General features: G+C 42.2%; 1 protein-coding gene across 4 annotated transcripts in view; it reads left to right on the top strand.

The window, feature by feature from the left end:
- The window catches only part of AMOTL1 (angiomotin like 1), a 212,227-nt gene extending 199,471 nt beyond the window's left edge, over window positions 1-12,756 (top strand). For all 4 annotated transcript variants that reach the window (XM_089687938.1, XM_089687936.1, XM_089687937.1 and 1 more), the window contains 4 exons: window positions 2,594-2,719; window positions 4,026-4,261; window positions 5,296-5,571; window positions 8,595-12,756. In XM_089687938.1, the coding sequence (XP_089544064.1) occupies window positions 2,594-2,719; window positions 4,026-4,261; window positions 5,296-5,571; window positions 8,595-8,704 (748 nt within the window). In that variant the 3' untranslated portion in view covers window positions 8,705-12,756. The remainder of the gene's footprint in view (window positions 1-2,593; window positions 2,720-4,025; window positions 4,262-5,295; window positions 5,572-8,594) is intronic.
- The last annotated feature ends 7,118 nt before the right edge of the window (window positions 12,757-19,874 follow it).

Raw genomic sequence — 19,874 nt, 5'->3', positions numbered from 1 at the left:
CTGCATTGATGGGCACTGGTCAGACTGCATTGATGGGCACTGGTGAGGCTGCATTGATGGGCACTGGTCAGACTGCATTGATGGGCACTGGTGAGGCTGCATCGTTGAGCACTGGTGAGGCTGCATTGATGGGCACTGGTGAGGCTGCATTGTTGGGCACTGGTGAGGCTGCATTGATGGGCACTGGTGAGGCTGCATTGTTGGGCACTGGTGAGGATTCATTGATGGGCACTGATCAGACTGCATTGATGGGCACTGGTGAGGCTGCATTGCTGGGCACTGATCATACTGCATTGATGGGCACTGGTGAGGCTGCATTGTTGGGCACTGGTGAGGCTGCATTGTTGGGCACTGGTGAGGCTGCATTGTTGGGCACTGGTGAGGCTGCATTGATGGGCACTGATCAGACTGCATTGATGGGCACTGGTGAGGCTGCATTGATGGGCACTGGTCAGACTGCATTGATGGGCACTGGTGAGGCTGCATTAATGGACACTGATCATACTGTATTGATGGGCATTGGTGAGGCTGCATTAATGGACACTGATCAGACTGCATTGATGGGCACTGGTGAGGCTGCATTGTTGGGCACTGGTGAGGCTGCATTGATGGGCACTGATCAGACTGCATTGATGGGCACTGGTGAGGCTGCATTGATGGGCACTGGTGAGGCTGCATTGATGGGCACTGATCAGACTGCATTGATGGGCACTGGTGAGGCTGCATTGATGGGCACTGGTGAGGCTGCATTGTTGGGCACTGGTGAGGCTGCATTGATGGGCACTGATCAGACTGCATTGATGGGCACTGGTGAGGCTGCATTGATGGGCACTGGTGAGGCTGCATTGTTGGGCACTGGTGAGGCTGCATTGATGGGCACTGATCAGACTGCATTGATGGGCACTGGTGAGGCTGCATTGATGGGCACTGGTCAGACTGCATTGATGGGCACTGGTGAGGCTGCAATAATGGACACTGATCATACTGTATTGATGGGCATTGGTGAGGCTGCATTAATGGTCACTGATCAGACTGCATTGATGGGCACTGGTGAGGCTGCATTGATGGGCACTGGTGAGGCTGCATTGATAGACACTGATCAGACTGCATTGATGCGCAGTGGAGTCTGTATGTCTCTGTGTGGGCAAAGTTATTGCTGGTATATTGTTTTTGTAGCGCTGTGTATATATATATATATATATATATATATATTACTAATAGCAATTTTTTTTTTTTTTTAAATATAGTCTGGCCCTCCAACGGTCTGAGGGACAGTAAACTGGCCCCCTGTTTAAAAAGTTTGAGGACCCCTGGTGTAAATGTTTCAAAGATGGCTGTACATCCATTGGTGATGATCCCAGCCATTGTGGTTCCCAGCCCACAGCAGTCATTCTTGTGAACATGCAGCGCATGAAATACCTATTCCTAGATAATCAACGCATAACCTGTTGTGAAAGTAATTTTCACTTATCCTAGTGAATGAGATAATGCAAAGTGAAAAATTTATTTTGCAAAGAATGCCCAGTCACATGCAAGGAAAAATGCTACAGGGCGGCACGGGTGCGCAAAATCAAGTACATACGTGATTTAGCATTTCCGGATAGGAGGTGCGCACCCTACCCGTGCCACCATTCGTGGCTGCAGCTGTCAATCATCGGGTCGGGGGTGGTGATTACTCACCGGCACCGGTGATTTTCGATGATCTCCGACGGAGAGGAGAACTGCTTTGTTTACTAACAGTACTCCTCCCTGTCAGCTCGGGCACACTGCTTTGGATGGCTGTGTACAGCACAGCCATCCAAAGCAGTGTGCTTACAGTGAAGCACACTGACACGGCCCCCTATGTAAAACACTCCCAGCACACACAGTTAACCCTTTGATCGACTCTGATGTTAGCCCCTTCCTGGCCAGTGTCATTAGTACAGTGTCAGTTAGTTCCCCCCAATGTCAGTATGCCAGTCTTACTATAAGTCGCTGATCGCCGCCATTACTAGTAAAAAGAAAAAAATGTAATTCCAGTATCTATACCGCCATTTGTAAATGCTAAAACGTTCGCATAAACCAATTAATTTACACGTATTGGGATTCTCAGGAGGGTAAGTGGGTAGTAAATCAATCCCACTGTTTCAATAAATACCTTAGCCAGGTTTTTATTTTAAGATAATAAATGAACAAACATGTAAAGAGGAAGCAGTTTACATAATTAAAAAGTCAATCATTTTTTAAAAACGTTTTAAAATTTATTTTTTACAGTCTATATATCACTTTAACATCTGCAAACCCCTGCCTGTCTCTGGGAAATTGCCTATCACTGCGTGAGGCAGAATGACAATTCAGCTGGCTGACGCTGGCTTGTTTGTAAACAAAGCCATTTGATCACTGTGATTGGCTTTCATATCCATCACTTGATTAGGGAACCATGCTGCCTGATGCTGGTTGTCTGTCTTGCCATAGAAAATGTATTAAATAATTTCTGTTTTGTTTTAAAATGTTCTGCAATACTCCAGATTTGATTGGGATTTTTTATGATCTACAATGTAAAACTATATTACTTTGGCTTATTTGATGGTTTGTTTCATCTATATCTTGATAGAGATTCATCTATTATGAGTCACTCAAGGAATGGAAGCCACAATGACAGCTCTCTGGAGGTTCGGATGTGGCATGAAGAAGAGGAGATTGTTCAGGCTAACAGAAAGTTTCAGGACATGGAGCACACGTAAGACCAGAAATAAAATCTAGTGATCCATCATTAAATGAAATTTGTCATGAGGGAAATATGGCAGCTAGTGGTGTTGATCTCATTCTGAAAATGCTAAATGTTGTTAGACAAGTATGTTTTCGCAAAGAATCAGCAAAGGCAGCTTCCATATTTCCCTCAATACAGGTTTCCTTTAGGGCTTGTGTGGATGAGCAAGCACTTTCAAACGTTTTTGATTTCCCTTCCAGCTGCATCTGACTTACACTTAACCTCCTTCTGACCTGCAGTTGGCCATCTGCCTGCAGAGCTGCTTTTGCATTTCAATTGACTTGTATGGGAAGCAAAGTTTTGGTGCATACAAAGAAACCATGTACACAACCCTGAAAGGATAAGTTCACCTTTTTACAAAAAATAATAAATGCATATTTTTTTTGCAGGTAAAAAAAATGTGCATTTATTAATTTTTTTTTGTTTTGTTTCTGGAGCCTCTAAAGCATTGCAGTAGTGATCAGCAGATTGCTGGTGCCATGCAGGTCTTCTGCAGACCTGTCAGTATATCTGCTTGCCTATAGGGGATGTACAGCAAATGGGTTACAAATACACTGTAATGTATGTAAAAAACACTTTACAACAAGGCGTGATGCAATTTAAAACACATGCCACCGCAAGGGCATTGCACTTATGTGTGAACAAGCTTCAATTTTTTAAAAATTTGTTGTCTGCTATGAAATGTTAGTGTTTCTCCAACTTTAACCCATAGACGTCACCCCCTTTGTTGTGTATTATCAGAAAAGAGAGTCTGTGATACTTCAGTGTGACTTATTGGTTCCATAAGGCATCATCTAGCTGGTGCTGTGAGCACTGCAATAGAGGCCCGTACATGTTTGATGGCTTTTTTTTTATTTCTACAGTTCTACCACTTATATTAATGATTGTATCCCATGGCCATTGGTTAACTTTGGTGTTTTAAACCACTACCCTGATATCTGTGAATGTAACATAACACCATGGTTCACAGTGCAAAGTGCAGCTATTCAGGTGTTTTTTTAGTGTTGGGAGAAAAAACAAATCTTTTGGCTATTGACTTGTCTCCTATATCACCACCCTCTAGCCATGTTATGGTGACAGGTGAACAGCATTGAAGCATAGAAGGTTAAGGCAAGACTTATGTGTATAGTCTGAGGCCTTCACCCAAATGCAGAGATTACCTCTTTTGTCCATTACCTTCTTAGCAATCATGTCTATTGCTTTACTGTGTGTGTGCTTTTTTACTTGTGATCCAAGTTACAATGCAATAAGCAAATAAAATGCTTTGTTCCGACAGGATCAAAAATCTTCATGCAAAGATCATCGAGCAGGACGCCATGATAAAAGTTCTACATCAGCGTTCCCGAAAAGATCAAGGGAAGAATGACAGCTCCAGTCTGCGTCCTGCCCGCTCTGTGCCTTCCATTGTAGCTGTGGCAGCGGTCACCAGCGGCACCCATTCACGGCAAACATCTCTGTCCAGCAGTCAGGTTATAGAGAAGAAGGAGGACAAGACCCGCAAAGGCAGTATAGGTGGGACAGACTTTTTTATGAACACATTTGGTTTCATTTTCAGATCTTTATCTGGGTTTATCTAATGCTGACTATACACCTCATTTTTTCTTCTGACTGACACAAATAACACATCTTGTTAGTAAAAACTGATTAAAATGCAGCCATGGCAAACTGATGAAAATTCTTTCGTCTATGCAGCGTCCTGATTTGTAATCTGAAATCTGTCAAAGTAAATTGGAACAGTGATGACAAATGATCAATATTTGCTAGATTAATTTGAAATATCAAAACAATCAGATCATCAGATGGATCAGAATGACATATGTACTGTATAGCCAGAATAAAAATACCCATTGAGAAAAAAAAGATCCCTGCCCCACTAATAGAAGGATTGAGGAAAGATTGTAGACATGTATTTGAGCTAACCTGTGCAGGCACACCAGAGCTGACCTTTCTCATGGGGTGGCTTTTTCCATAGATAAGGCCAGTGCTGGGGATGTCACCACAGATTGGGCTCAGACATGCATAGTCAGCACAGTTAGTTGTACAGCCTACAGAGTGTACACCTTCCATTCTTATAACCATGTCTGTTGCCATTATTAAGTTGGATTGCCATTCATTTCTGTGATTAGCACATGCAGGCTGTTAAAGAGTTGAGACTACACACTGGGGAATGGTCTACTGATGGGATCCAAAATTTTTAAGTCTGCACACAGGCATTGCTCAGGTGGGGAGGAGAAACAGGACATTTTTGGCAAATAAAATCATTCAGAAATATAAGAAGCCATTGGGCAAATCATAAAACTTGTATCAGGCCATAATAAATGTCCATCTGTAGTAGCCTGATCTTTTTTATGGAGACAATAACTTGCAGCTTTAGAGCCATATAGTTCTTTTATCCCCTGTTTAACATTTGGCCCCAGATTCAGTACCTCACTCTTTTCAGCCTCCAGCAATAGGCAGTGCTTAGCTGTAAGAAACCACCTGACCCCACTCAGGACTTAATTTTTCTAAGTTTCTCTTTGCATTTTTCCAACTTGCTCTGTTTACAGGTCTGATTCAGGGAAAAGAAATCAAAGACAATCATGAAAGTCCCTCTCCTTCTTTAATGCTTCCGCTTCCGTCTTTCTTGCTGCCACCACCCTCTGCATCTCTACCAGTCACTGTGTCACATGCCAAAACTGGGAGCAAAGACAGCAGCACACAAACAGAAAAGAGTTCTGATCTCTTCTGGCCAACCAGTTCCTCCTTACCTGGCAGAGGACGGATGAATACCACCCCTTCCAGTAGTCCCCTTCTATGGCACACCACCAATAAAGAGAAGTCAGGTGAGGTCCATTCCTTTTTTATTTTTTCCCTATTATTATTTACTTATTGATTGATTTTTTTGTTTGTTTTTTGTTTTTCTTCTACTGTGATCACAGTCAATGTGTATGTAAACTCTTAACAATGGATATCACGTTTATTCCTTTTTTGTCTGGTAAATAAACCATTGTTTAGCTACATCTGTTCACAATGTCCAAACATTACCTGTCATTGCTGCCACAATTCAAGTGCTGTTCAGTGCACTTTGCAGCTTTATCTAAAGCAATCATAGCTCCCTGCTCAGGGCCACCTGTATGAACTACCCTTCCTTCCCCCTTTTCATGTTATGGAAATGGGGAGAGGAAGAAATATTCTGTAGACCTAACACACTTACTTCCTAGCGTGACAGTGGTGCTCCTCTATAGGCTACTTACAGCGTCTGAGTGTTGTCACCTTAGGACAGGAAGTCTGTTACTGGCAGGATCACCAGGTGAAAATAAAGAGCATGAAAAGAAAGAAAACAAATGCATCCAGCACATCTAAGGATGGGTATGGTGCAGCATATTATACTTTTGTTCTTGGGTTTAAAAACACTTTAAGCACAAGGGTAGGGGTACTTGTTATGTCAACATGTTGTTCTCAATACCTTTTTTAGTGCAGCTCAACATTTGCATTCATTTATCTTCTCATCTTATCTCAGTAAGATCTAGTTCTGTCAGTAACCTTTTACTGGAAAACAATACGGTGTCTAGGGCTGGCCATAGATGGATAGACTGGATTACTCCATGCAAATAGTCAAGATGAATGGAGGAATCCTTCCCGCTGAGACATTGAGGTTGATTTACTAAAGGCAAATAAACTGTGCACTTTGCAAAATGCATTTGCATTCAGCAAGTTAAGTTGATCCAGGGCTTAGTGAATGAGGTAAAGCTTCACTTTGCAAAGAATACCCAATCACGTTCAAGAAAAATAAAAAAACAGCATTTTGCTTGCACATGATTGGATGATGGAAGTCAGCAGAGCTTGTACACATTTACTAAGCTCTGGAGCAACTGCACTTTGCAAAGTGCACAGTCTCTTTGCCTTTAGTAAATCACCCCTTTGTGTTTTGGCAGTGGGGACCCCCTGCTGCCAGAATAAACTGATCAGTTGCTGCAGCTGCTGATTAAGAAAAAATTTCCAACAACCCTGTTTAACAAAAGTCGAATGTTAGATTGACTTCTTTCGAGTGGGAGCAGCCACACATGCATCGAAATTCCGCTGGTTCCTGCTGAGCTGGCCACATTTCGATCCATCTATCGCCAGTTTAGGTTACTTTCCTGTAACTGATTTTCTTGCAGCAAATAGCCAGGATGCTGATTCAGTGTATGATATGCAAATATAGCCTGCTAAGGAAGCACCTTTTGGAAATCTGCTTATGTAGTATTATCATAAAATGGAAGGTTAAAATCAGGTCAGATATTGAATTCAGAGAAAATGAGTACTTATGTATAAACTGTAGATTAAATTAATTTTCTCATTTTATATTACATTTTATTTATCCCTGAATCGTCCCCACATTCTCTCCGGAGTTCACACTTGGGTACATTTTTAACCTGATAACACTTTCCATGATAGCATATTTTTATGTATTTCATCATATAGAGCAGGGCCCTCGATCCCCTCATGTTTTGCATTGTATTGGTATTGTTCTGTCACATGTTCTGTCCCCCTTTGTAATGTACAGCGCTGAGCGAACTATTGGCGCTTTATAAATACTGTATAATAATAATAATAATATGGTAACTACAGCTTTGATAGTATCCGTTTTGCTAAGGTTTACATTTAGTTGTGTTTACACATCAAAGTGAGCCTGAACTCAAAAAATGAATATTTACTATCTCATAGGGAAGAAATATAAATTTTGCAGTACCCTAAAAAAATCTACCTTCAATTCCTCCTTAAAAATAGAGATGTGCACTTCCTGCGCTTAGGTGTGCATGTTCTGCAGCTTCAAAGCTGTATATCTGCAGTGTGAGCTCATCTTAGGCATTGCTACCTCTGACTGCTAGTCTCACAAGATATAGGGTGAGATTTTGGGATATCTCTTCCAGGGCCAGGACAAGAGGTGGGCAGGAGGGACAGATGCCTTGGGCAAAGAGAATGAATGCAGGGCAGTACACCCATTCTACAACTTGCATCAGCAGTGGTGGAGGGGTGCAGTTCCACATCTTTGCCCTGGGTGCTGGTTTAACTTTTCCTGGTAATGGGCACCTCTGTGCTGCTCACTGTTCTTGATGGACGGAAAGTCGTGTCTGAAGACCTACAGTGTAAGGATCTCCTTGCGTCTGTTTTATTCAGTCTGTGGATTTATGTTTCACACACCTCCTGCTGCTTCTTGATTATTCCATCACCAGTCATTAAGGAAGGGGGGCAGCTGTGATACAAGGAAGAAAAGCCTTGCCTCTACCAAGATGGCTGCCTCCACACCCTGCAGACACAGTGCAGAACAAGGCATGATAATTCAGTAATGGGGGAAAGATCAGAAAGCTGGAGAGCATGTGCAGTTGTAGTCCTAATTTTGAGTGCTTACATGTGCTACTTTGGGGCTTCAGTGAGACCTCACAAGGATTAACCCTTTGAGGACCATAAGATTACGGAACGCCAAAAGAATCAATTTCTTGTTTTTAAAGTTCGTACACTTCAATTGCTGTACCTAAGCCATTTCATGAAATAATTGGCAAAAAGCTAGATCCGTTTGTTGCTAAGAACTAATATTTTGACTCAAACCAAAAAATAATCAGATGATACAGGCAATTAAAAACATGGGACAAATACATCCCTTGGCCCTCAAAGGGTTAAAGATAACTTCAAGTAGATCTTCTGCAGCATGGTTAGCCTGGGAAGAAAATGACTGAGCATTCTGTATGTCTAAGAAACTAAATGAGGCCAACAAAATATAAAGATTGTTTTTTAAGGGTTGAATAACACTTTAAGGATGACTAGTCTTCCGAGGTACTTGATCCTCGATATTGTCTCTCATTAATGCTATCTGCTTTCCTTACAGATCATTCCCCCATCCTTGGAAAGACTCTGGAAGCCAAAATCAGAGCAAGCAGCATGGCACACAAGGCAGACTTTTCAGAACCAGATAATGGCATGGAAGTGCTTATTTAGTAGACGGACAATCTTTCTACAGTGCCTCCTGGGCCACTTGGACTAGAGCACGCAAGGATAAAGATGATGCAGAATATTAATGGGCAGGAGTACCGAGAAGAGAAGGTATTTGACATCCCCAGCTTATCAGCTTGGAACAATCATTCAGGAAAGTGTGAGACCTGCTTTGGAAGTGTACAATGGAGATTCACTGTATGGTAGCCATTAAGCACAGGATGACATATGTCCCATTGTACATACTTGGGCTGCACGAGACCATCCTTCATTTGAGCAATCACAAGTCTCAGCATGACATGCAAGACAGACTGGATGGACAATCTGCATGGCTTTTTAGATTTCACTGCCTGAGAAAACATTTCAAATCTGCTGTAAATTACCAGGATCTTTCATGTCTTAAAATGTTAAGCAACAATGAAATGTCAGGCGTTAAGGAGTACCACCTTCCTTCTACTTCTTCGCCAGCCTGGTGACTTTACCTCCTATTCTGGACACTTCTGGGTCCCGCTGTGCTGCAGCGTCTTCCAGCTGCATGGTCAGACCCACCACCAGGCAGAGGCATCCACAAGGGCAGTGGTCCTCAACAGTTCTAGAGAGAGAAGCCAAATTAGAAGTTTTCATGTTTCTGACTTCACTACAAAAATTAGAAGATTTTGCCAAAATTTTGCGCTTCTACAGAATACATTGGAGTTAAGGGAGAAGTAAAGTTTGGACCTGTTTTTTTGACAAAAAAACACAGGAAAAAAAAAAATGAAAAAAATGAAAATAGCAGTACGAAATAATCAAAAAACAGATAAGCACAAATACAAAAAACAGTGGATGAAATAAATTAAACTATCATAAATAAACACTATAACAAAATCCACAACCCTAAATAAAGGAAAGAAAGAAGTCGATTATTTTATCTGTACAGCACACGGGTGATGGAACAATCTGTCACAGCAGGGAAGTGGAGGTTGTCATAGGTCAGTTTAGAACATTAATTATTGATACACATTTTTCTTAAGAACAAGATAATGATCACATATAGTTCAATTTTACATATCTCTGATTGAAGAGAGTAGCTTTTAACACAATTGCAATGATTCCTGGATAGCAGTATCAGGTCACTGAAGAGTAGCACATTGTCACTTTTTAAATATTTTTTTAGTTAGCAAATATATTATATTGCTGACATCTAAAAAATTATATTGTTTACCGTTGCTTTCTACATTTGATATTTCTGTTGTTCAGAAGCTGTGTTTTTTTTTTTTGGTTTTTTTTTTAAATCCTACAGACCTAAAGTGAGATTTTCTCTTGCTAACAAGGGCTGTAACTAAAGGAATGAGCCCAAAAGGCATTGTGCGCTATCACATGGGTAGATCTATATAATAAATACTCATGTTGATATAGATATAACGTGCAGATATAAAATGACCATGGCCATAAAATACAACATTTTAACTCTTTATTTTCCAATAATAACTTTTACAAGTTTTTCTCTTCTCAGACAGACGGTGGGAATCTTCTTTGACCAAGGGAAGTTGCCCATCTGTCAATCAGCAATTAGAGGGCTTTGTGAGGACACCTCTGAGATTGTCTAAGTTAAAGTGGAACTTCAATCTCTCAGTCGACATTGACTATTTTAACCCTTTGCTGCTAGCATTAGTAAATAGATAAGAAAATATATATTTTTACTTGTTTTAAACAATTTTTTTTACATTTCTTCAATTGCTTCCTGGTTTCTTGCCTAGGCAAATTATGTTATACATCCTAGGAGTCCTTTGGAGGGGCTTTCTCAGCTAAGCATGTCCTCCTGCTTGCACGCGTGAACTAAGGGCAGATGGATTCCAGGAAGTAAATGCTACATGAATTATCTGCCCTTAGTCAAGATGGCCACAGTCAGAAATGTTATATGGTGTTTTTCAAAGTGATTTCTCAGCAAAATAAAGCATGGAGACATGGATGGATGGGGTAGTTTGCTTTGAATATTAAAAATGAATTTAATAGATTTTTTCATGCTCAGATGCAGTGTAGTTCCACTTTTAGGCTGGTAGGAACCAGATGAATTTTGATCCATCAATGACCGTTTTCCATCGACAGAAGTTGATCTAACGATTGTCTTCTGTCAAACAGAACTATTGGAAACCTTTAATAGGATCAGCAGCTTCATCAGTGTATTCTGACAGCAGAGGAGTCCCCACTGTCAGAATACAATAGCACCGCAAGAGGATTCCTTCATCCACCTCTCTTGTATAGATGGAGGAATCTGTTTGTTTGTTTTTTTACCAGCCCACTGACTCATCGCAAAAAAAATACATCAATGGACAGCTGTAGAGATTCACCGCTTTTTTACTGAGATTCTTAGGCCAAAGCCACTGTGAAAAAAAAACAAGGGGCACAGTGCCCTACGACATGGAACTTCTTTAACAAGTCTGATAGTCGGATCCCCTACCATTCAGCAGTTCTCTTTTTTTCTTTGTTAAAAGCAGAAAACCCTTTTCGGGAGTAATTCATTCAGCAAGTAAAATCAATCGGTGAATGGCTAATGCTCTTCAGGAAACATTGCTGCTTTGCACAATCTACCTTTTAAAGTTTTAAGATGGTCTTGTTACTAGATTCAGCAGATTTTTCATAGCTTATCTGGGTAAGACTATGGCATATGTGCAGCCTGCTTCTCTGAGATCTACCAAGGGCCACTGCTTGGAACCAGTAGACTGTAGCAGAAGATTTAGGGCCTTTCAGAAAGTCCTGATTGTGCCAACCATAGGGATCAGCGGTGGGCGTACCATTTGTGTAGACGGTACAGCTGCACAAGGGCCCTCTGGATCTGAGTACAACGAGATCATGATGATTGGTCACTGCATGTTAAATATTTATAGCTGGTTATAGTGACTTACTTATGTAGGCATTTAAAAAGATGAACATAAAGGAATCTATAGAGCTATAATAACTGTCATTATTACATAGGTTTAGTTATCTGCTACATATTCAAAAATCCTTCAGGGTCCCTTTAACATTTTGGTAACTTAAATAATTGTTTCATTACATTACATATACAGAGCAATCTCTCCTAGGCTATATCTCATAATTTGTTATGGTTTCGGATGCATGTTGGCGTACAGATTCACCATCAGCTGCTGAAATCTTAAGGCAATGGTCCCCATCCTTTCTGGCACCAGTGACTGGTTTCATGGAAGACAATTGTTCCATTGGAGGAGGGGTGGAGGTGGCGGTGTTATGGCCTGCCACCAGATGCAGCTTAATTTGGAACCAGTCCATGGCCCAGGGTTTGGGGACCTCTGCTTTGAGGCACTGCTGTGACAATATTTATGGACCACAGTTCCTAGCTCTGCCCACTGGCCTCAGTCAGCTTACTATTCTTGGGTTATGGAAAATGCAGCAGAAGAAGGGAGACTTCATGGCAGGGGATGAGTAAAAGAAGATTCAGTTGCTGGAGTCCCTGAGAAAAATAAAAAAACAGCGGATAATTCAGCCCATTGATGGCCATAGTTACCCTTTAAATGTTATCTGACACATGTAAATATATATCTCCAGTCCACTTGAAGTGCTGGAACTTGTATGTACCGCTGTCATTGCTGCAAAGTATACAGACAATAAGGAATGATGCTTGCTGCAGAGTTCTTCTTTAATGGTCACTGCATGTCGCACAATCCACACACTGGAAGACACTAATTTTGTTTTTATGAGGTCAAACTTTATTTCAAAGCTTCTTGGTGTTCATGCTTGTGAATTCCCAGGCCATGCATTCTCATAGAGTATCTTATGTATATGCAATATTTGTATGGCAGTGTGTCAGTGCGAATATTCCTTTTTTTTTTTGTCACTTGCAATAGTTTTGTAGCTGCGGGGTTATAAAGTAGAGCTTGCCGCCCTGGGCTGACCAGGAGCTCCTTCAATTTAAAGCTGATGTCATGTCAGTGGCTTTGCTTATTACTTTGCACGCGCCCTCTGTCTTCCTTTGACGTCTTTGAAATCTATTTTTATATTGAAGGCTTTTTTTTTTGTTAAAAAAATATAAAAACAAAAACGGAATAAATACTTTTATAACAAAATGTTGGTTGGCCTTTTAATAACGGTGGATCTAATTTAGCTCAACTGTGATCAAACTGAAAAGCGGGAACAGGGAGACTTGAATTCTCTAAGACTAATACCTTCTTAAATGCAAACCTCTGTAATGTTCATTGCCAGGAACCCAAAAAATGACCTGGTACTTGTAGGTAAGGAGGAGCATGTGACAGCACTGGGCCAGTCATCGCTGTCACATGGGAAGCCTGTAGCCCTGTGTGAGCTATGACTCCAGTGATCCGTAGGGTCGGATTTACTAAAGGCAAATAGACCGTGCACTTTGCAAGGGAATTTGCTCCAGAGCTTAGTAACAGGGATGAAGCTTCACTTTGCAAAGAATACCCAATCACAAGCAAGGAAAACAAAGAAAAAAAGAACATTTTTGCTTGCACATGATTGGATGATGGAAGTCAGCAGAGCTTCTCATCCCCACATTTACCAAGCTGTGGAGCAACTGCACTTGCAGAGTGCACAGTCTGTTTGTCTTTAGTATATCCACCCCACATATTCTTACACAAGGATTTCCTTAACTCTCAGTTGCAGAATAGACTGGTGGAGGTAGTAAAAGGAAGTTAAAGGGCAAGTTCACCTTTTCACAAAAAATTAACCACCCCCAAATATCCTTGCCACCCCTGCAGACCCTGTTGCACATAGTCGTTATGCCCTGTGCTGCCAGAGTAGCAATCCATACACTGCAATACACAGCCCAGGAAGGAATAGCCATCGTAATGCTTGCAATGATAAGCGCTCATTGGTCAGCGCCGCCGCGTGACTGTGCTGACCAGTGAGAAGCGTACCTGAGGCTTCTACTTTCAGCCCCATAAGAAAGAAGTGCTTCTTATTGGTCAGCACAGTTGAGTAGTCACGCTGTCCTAAAAGTGCTTACCTAGTTATCTTTGTGAGCATTATGATGAATACTCATTCAGGGGCTTGCATATAGGCAGCACAGGGCATCATGGCCGCTATGTACAGTGGGGTCCAGAGGAGTGGCACTGATATTTGGCGTTAGGTTGTTTTTTAATTTTTTACCATTTAAATATGTGCTGCTGGGGAGGGACATTAAAGTAAACCTGTCGCTTTGCCCTGCATGAACCAAAGTACAAATTCACATAAGGGTCACTAGAAGAGTCCACATAGTTTTTCATGATTTGTTAAAACATTTCTTCAACAAAGAGAATTATTAGATGCAGTAAAAGTAGTTCTAATCACAAAGTTTGAATACATGCCACCAAGATAAAAGATTTCTCCATATGGAAGCAGAGGTCTCCCTTGCAGAGTTCTGGAACACCCCCTGCTGGGTCAGAGCTAGAGTTCTCCAATCAGCAGTAAGCATGGACATTGCTGATTGCAATGTTATAGGTCTGACTCAGCAAGCGGCATGGCGGACCTCTGCAGAGAGACCACTGCTTCCACACTGCTCTCTTAAGCATGTCTGTAGGGGACAGGCTTTTCTACTCAAGCTGTGGCTGCTTTCTAAAGAAATGGATCTGTAAGAATTTTAACACCTTTTCTTTTGAGGCAGCTGGAAGGTAGGTAGCTGATATAAACTTTGTTACTAAACCCACAACAGTAAAAGCCAAAAAATATGTATATGCAGTAAAGCATGCTTGTTAGACTCACTGTGGAACCTAAGGGGTTAATCCTCTGCATTGTGTAAAAATGCTGTTTGATCCTGACTTCTGTGATCCTCCCGTCCTTCCAGTGCCCCCTATTATCTCCTGATAAGACATATTGTGTGGTGTCACTCTGCACATGCTCAGTTTGGTGTGTATTGCTAGAAAAGTTTTTTTTCTTGGGGGAGTGCATGTGATCAGCACAGGGCCAATTAGCACTGTACAGACAGAGGTCAGGGGTTCTGCATCCTCCTAGAGCAGAATGAAAACTCCTCCTACAAGCTTTAACCTGTGCTCTGCTGGACACTGATAGAAGTCACAAGACTGCTATATACTGCTGATGAGAAAAGGTGTTTAGCAGTTCATATTTACTAAAATAATTGCACTTCCATGCTGTGTACTGTGGGAGAGCAGATAAAATGAATGCAGGGTCCTGGGTTTAGTAACACTTCAAAGTTCTGTTGGGCTTCATGGACCTCATTGGCCTGGACAGACAAAGCACAGATCCACTATAAACTCCTCAAGGAACTCACCAAAGGCAGTAAGTATTGCCAAGATTTTCCTTACCTATAGTGTATCTATTGTCAACTTGTAAAACCTTTCTAGTGAGTCAGTACAGGGATCACTGCTTGCAGAAAGCAGGGTACCATGGTATATGTAGTCCTTAGAAATGGGGAGGATGCTTAGCATGCAGGGAGTCCAGGAAGTAGTGGAAAGAGGCGGCCAGCAGACAGGCAGAACTCACAACATAAAAGTATATTTTTCAAGTTAGCTGATATTGGACTGTAACTGGATTGGTTTGGATAATAACATTGTTTGTTTGTATTGGTATTACAATGCTGGTGGTATAGAATGAATGTATGCTGCGGCCATAGAACTCCTTTATACTCAGTGGAATTTATTTCATAATCAGTGTTTTTGAACTAAATAATGTGGATCTTTATAGTCATAGGGGGTCCACTGTACCTGTTTAGCTCTGCGGACAGACCTGTGTAGGGCATGTGAGGAGCTGCCTAAGATGTACGGCTTATGAATGAGGCTTGGCAGATCTGCATGCCTCTACTGTCAGGCCAGGCCTGAGGATTAGGGCATCTGTCAGTGTGTGAGATAAGAGGAAGTATACACAACAACACAAGGGAGCGATCAAGTTTCTGAGAGGCGGCCAACTGGCACAATTGTATCTGAAGCCTCATTTACTTTGCTGTTAGAAGTAGATCTCAGAAGACTTCTGTTGGACCAACAGCACGACTAGAAGGAGCCAAAGCCTGGAGCAGAGCTGTCAGTTGTCTGGAATATTTTTTGTCTGTATTAAAAATATGTGCTTCCTTTTTTTGGGCATTATCTAACCAGCATCCTTGTTACATTTTAAAGGACACCTATAAAGACCAAAATTTGCCATTGCTGTCTGTACAGGTGCCATTTCCTGGGCCGCCATCTTGATCCTGCTTCCATTAAGTAAGTCACTGACCTTGAACTGCAGTTAGTAAAGTCTAAGGGCAAAATGACACTAGGCTCAGTTGTGTTGTACTGTGCTGGTCTGTACTGAGATTGTGCCGGTCCCAAGCACACTTCCGGTGCTCATACTGTGCCGGGCATGCTTATGTCTACTCCACCCTTACTACCTGAGTGGGCCCAAATAGATCGCATTTGTTCCAGTGCTGGACTTGCATGCTCAGGCATAGTTATCACACAGATGCGTACCACACCAGCTGAACCTTTCTGCAGACCATTTCTTTCAAGTGGCCCAGGGCACAGTATGGAATGATCATACTAACCACATGAATTGGACTTTGAGGGGGAAACATGCTCAGGCATGGTATGTACTGTATGCCCTAGTTTGAGTACACCTTAAAAAGCTGTCCTGTATTCTTTTGGCAGGTTAGTAAATGACTAGGCAGTAAAGGTAGGATAGCATACCATCTTCATAGCTATAAAAACAAAAAACTTGAGGCTGGCTGACCCGAATGTACCATTGACATGGCAAAGCTGCTAATACCACACAAAAACATCATGTGGCCAAATGTTTGTAGACACTTACATCTGTGTGAGTCTGTTGGACAACCCATTCCAAAATCATGGCCATTAATATGGAGTTGGCATTATTTTTGCAGCTATAATGCCCACAACTCTTTTGGAAGCCTTTCTATGGTAATCGTGGAAATTTGCACCCAGGGGCGGACTGACAACTCATGGGGCCTCCGGGCAATAGGGGATCATGGGGCCCCTGTGTCCTTGCCCAAAACTCAAAAAAGCTTATGAAAAAGGTACCAGGGGCATCTCATGGGGCCCCCTACTGACCCCAGGCCCTCGGGCAGTGCCCGAGTTTCCAAATGGTCAGTCCGCCCGTTTGCACCCATTTGGCCAAAAGAGCATTTGTGATGTCAGAGAACGGATGTTAGATGAGAAGAGGGCTCTTTCACACAGGTGCCCTGGGGTGGGGGGTCTCAGTAAAACAGGTGACTTAGCTACAGTTTTACCTCCCCCCAGCCATCCACCTGAAATCTAACATTATAGTCTGCAAGGCTGACATGCCGTGGCCGTGATGCTTTGCTTCATGGCTATGACCATTTTAAATTGGTTGTCAGCGCCTGTCAAACTCACTAACTCAGATCAATGGGGCCGCAGTGCAACTTCAGTTGTGCTGTAACATAATGTAAGGAAAAAAAGCAGACATAAGAAAGCGGTAGTAGCGTCTCTTGAATGCTTGTCAGCTGCTGCTATCTACCTGGCACAGAGAAACAGTCATGACGGAACAGAAAAGGGCTTTTCCCCAAACAGTTACCACAAGGTATGAAGCACACACTTGTCTAAAATGTCCTCCTATGCTATAGCATTAACAGTACCCTGGATTGGAAACACCTGATCTCAGCACTTGGGAGGGATCTACACATACATTTGGCTTTTGTGTGTTTCTAAAGCTGCCCATATACAAAGACTGGGTTCACACTGATGCGGTGTAGGAAATGCTGTGAATCCTGTGCGTTTCTCGCACCGCATTGCAATTGCGTGGCGTCCATGCCGATCTGGTGCGGGTGTCAATGTTAAATTAATGACACTGAAATAAATCGCAAATCACAATTGAGAGAAATCGCATCACATGGGTGAGAACACCCATGTGATGCAATTCAGGTGCGGGTAAAAAAAAAAAGGGTCCTGCACCTTTGGCTCAAATTGCACTGCGCTAACAATGCATGTGATTGGTACAGGATTGCAGTGTGATTCCAGTGCGGGACGCAACGCATTAGTGTGAACCTGGTCTAAAACTACATTCATGCCGCCCAAATTTTCCACCTGACTCCTTGGATTATTCGAGGGATGGTGGGCAGAAGGCGGTTGACAGGGCCACCCACTGACCAGATTTCATCCGGTTCCTTACATTCACACAGTTTATGGCCGGCCTAACTCTGGCTGGGCTCCCTGTTTACTTCTCTTTTAGGTCTACAAATAGATGCTTAGAGATGCCAAATGTTCCGTTCCAATCATGAAAATCGTCAGCTGTGGACATGGTCTGGAATCCTCCCTTGTGAATTACATTATTACAGACACTGTGTGGCATCCAAGCTATGGCATCCCATGACATATTTGACTCGGGTCCGATTACCCAGCGGAGCATCTGCAGCCTTTTAGGCAGGCAAGTATAAAAAGCATCCTTTAGTCCGTTTATTCATCCGTATTCCAAATAGTGACTCTGAGATCTTGGTGTTATATCCCACAATCTCCTGCATAGGTGAACTCACTGTACAAATGGGAGGTTGTGCACCTTGAAGCCACTCTTTTTGGTCAACTGCATTTTAGATTTTTTATAGATTGTATAATAAACTAGAAAAGCTACAATTTCTGGGGAAATTGTGTGAAGTGTTCTTGCCTCCACCAGTAGTCTACAACTGGAGTGGGCGGAGTAGCTTTTGTCACTCTGCTGGCTGCTCACACACCTGGGTTCCTATGGCAACTCACTCTACAACAAGGGCAGAGGAGAGGTTTTAAACAAACTGCTCCAACTTGCTCACTTCACTGGTGGTTGCTATCTTCAAACGGTTGTAGTTTTAAAATTATCAATCCTACAGTGAAGAGCTTTATATTGTGAGAATCACAAGACCCAGACCTACATTTTGATGCATAGTATGTCTCTGAAATATTAAAAATGAAGGCACAGTCACAGTTTAGAAATTGCCCTTCAAATTTCCGGTGGCTACAGTGGAGTTTCAATGAATGTCAATGGGCGGCGTGAGTTGTAAACAAATGGTCATATTGTGAAAACTATCAGGACTATGGCTTAGCCGTGGACATTGTTAGTGGCAGCAGGGATAGCTGAACGTTTTGATATAAGATTTGTGTAAGTGGGCTTGAAAATGAGGGAGTGATGGCAGTTTAGAAATCATGTCCTGATTTTTCAGCTCACACTCTAGCTTTTGTCAGCTCCCACTCTAGTTTTGAACATTCCGCCATTCATTCCTATGGGACCAATTTCACCACAAAAACGCAGATATTTCATGAACCATTCGGCGAAACGTTCCACAAAGTAATAGCACACCAGTCGGGAAAAATCTGCACGTTTCTGTATATTACTGTCTATGTAATGTAAAAACTGTGGGAGGAGTTAGGGTGGTAAATGTGGCTGTAATAATAAGAATATATACAGTTGTGACCAAAATTATTCAACCCCCACTGAAATTGAGTGTTTTGGCCAGTTTGACATTGCTTTTGATCATTCAGTCATCTTGCTTACATTTACATTAAAGAGGCACTTGTAGGTCAGACAAATATAACATAACAGTTATAATGAAATAACCACAAATGTCTTTTCTGTGCTCACAGCATTATCAGTTTTATTCAACCCCCAAGTGACATTCAATCTTAGTACTTAGTACAGCATCCTTTTACAGTTATAACAGCTTTTAAACGTGAAGCATAGCTTGACACAAGTGTCTTGCAGCGATCTACGGGTATCTTCGCCCATTCTTCATGGGCAAAGGCCTCCAGTTCAGTCACATTCTTAGGCTTGCGCACTGCAACTGCTTTCTTTAAGTCCCACCAGAGGTTCTCAATCGGATTTAAGTCTGGTGACTGCGATGGCCACTCCAAAATGTTCCAGCCTTTCCTCTGCAACCATGCTCTAGTGGACTTGGAGGTATGCTTGGGATCATTGTCCTGTTGAAAGGTCCAACGTCTCCCAAGCCTCAGGTGTGTGACGGACTGCATCACGTTTCCATCCAATATCTCCTGGTACTGAAGAGAATTCATGGTACCTTGCACACGCTGAAGCTTCCCTGTACCTGCAGAAGCAAAACAGCCCCAAAGCATGATTGACCCTCCACCATGCTTCACAGTAGGCAAGGTGTTCTTTTCATCATAGGCCTTGTTCTTCCTCCTCCAAACATAGCGTTGATCCATGGGCCCAAACAGTTCTAATTTTGTTTCATCAGTCCACAGAACACTATCCCACAACTTTTGTGGTTTGTCCACATGGCTTTTGGCATACTGCAGTCGACTCT

The sequence above is a fragment of the Staurois parvus genome, unplaced genomic scaffold (genome assembly GCF_062004578.1).
Source record: "Staurois parvus isolate SC_StPar_1 unplaced genomic scaffold, SC_StPar_1.0 ptg000440l, whole genome shotgun sequence".
Classification (NCBI taxonomy): domain Eukaryota; kingdom Metazoa; phylum Chordata; class Amphibia; order Anura; family Ranidae; genus Staurois; species Staurois parvus.
The sequence above is the reverse complement of the archived record's forward strand: the minus strand, read 5'-3'. Positions and strand labels throughout refer to the sequence as shown.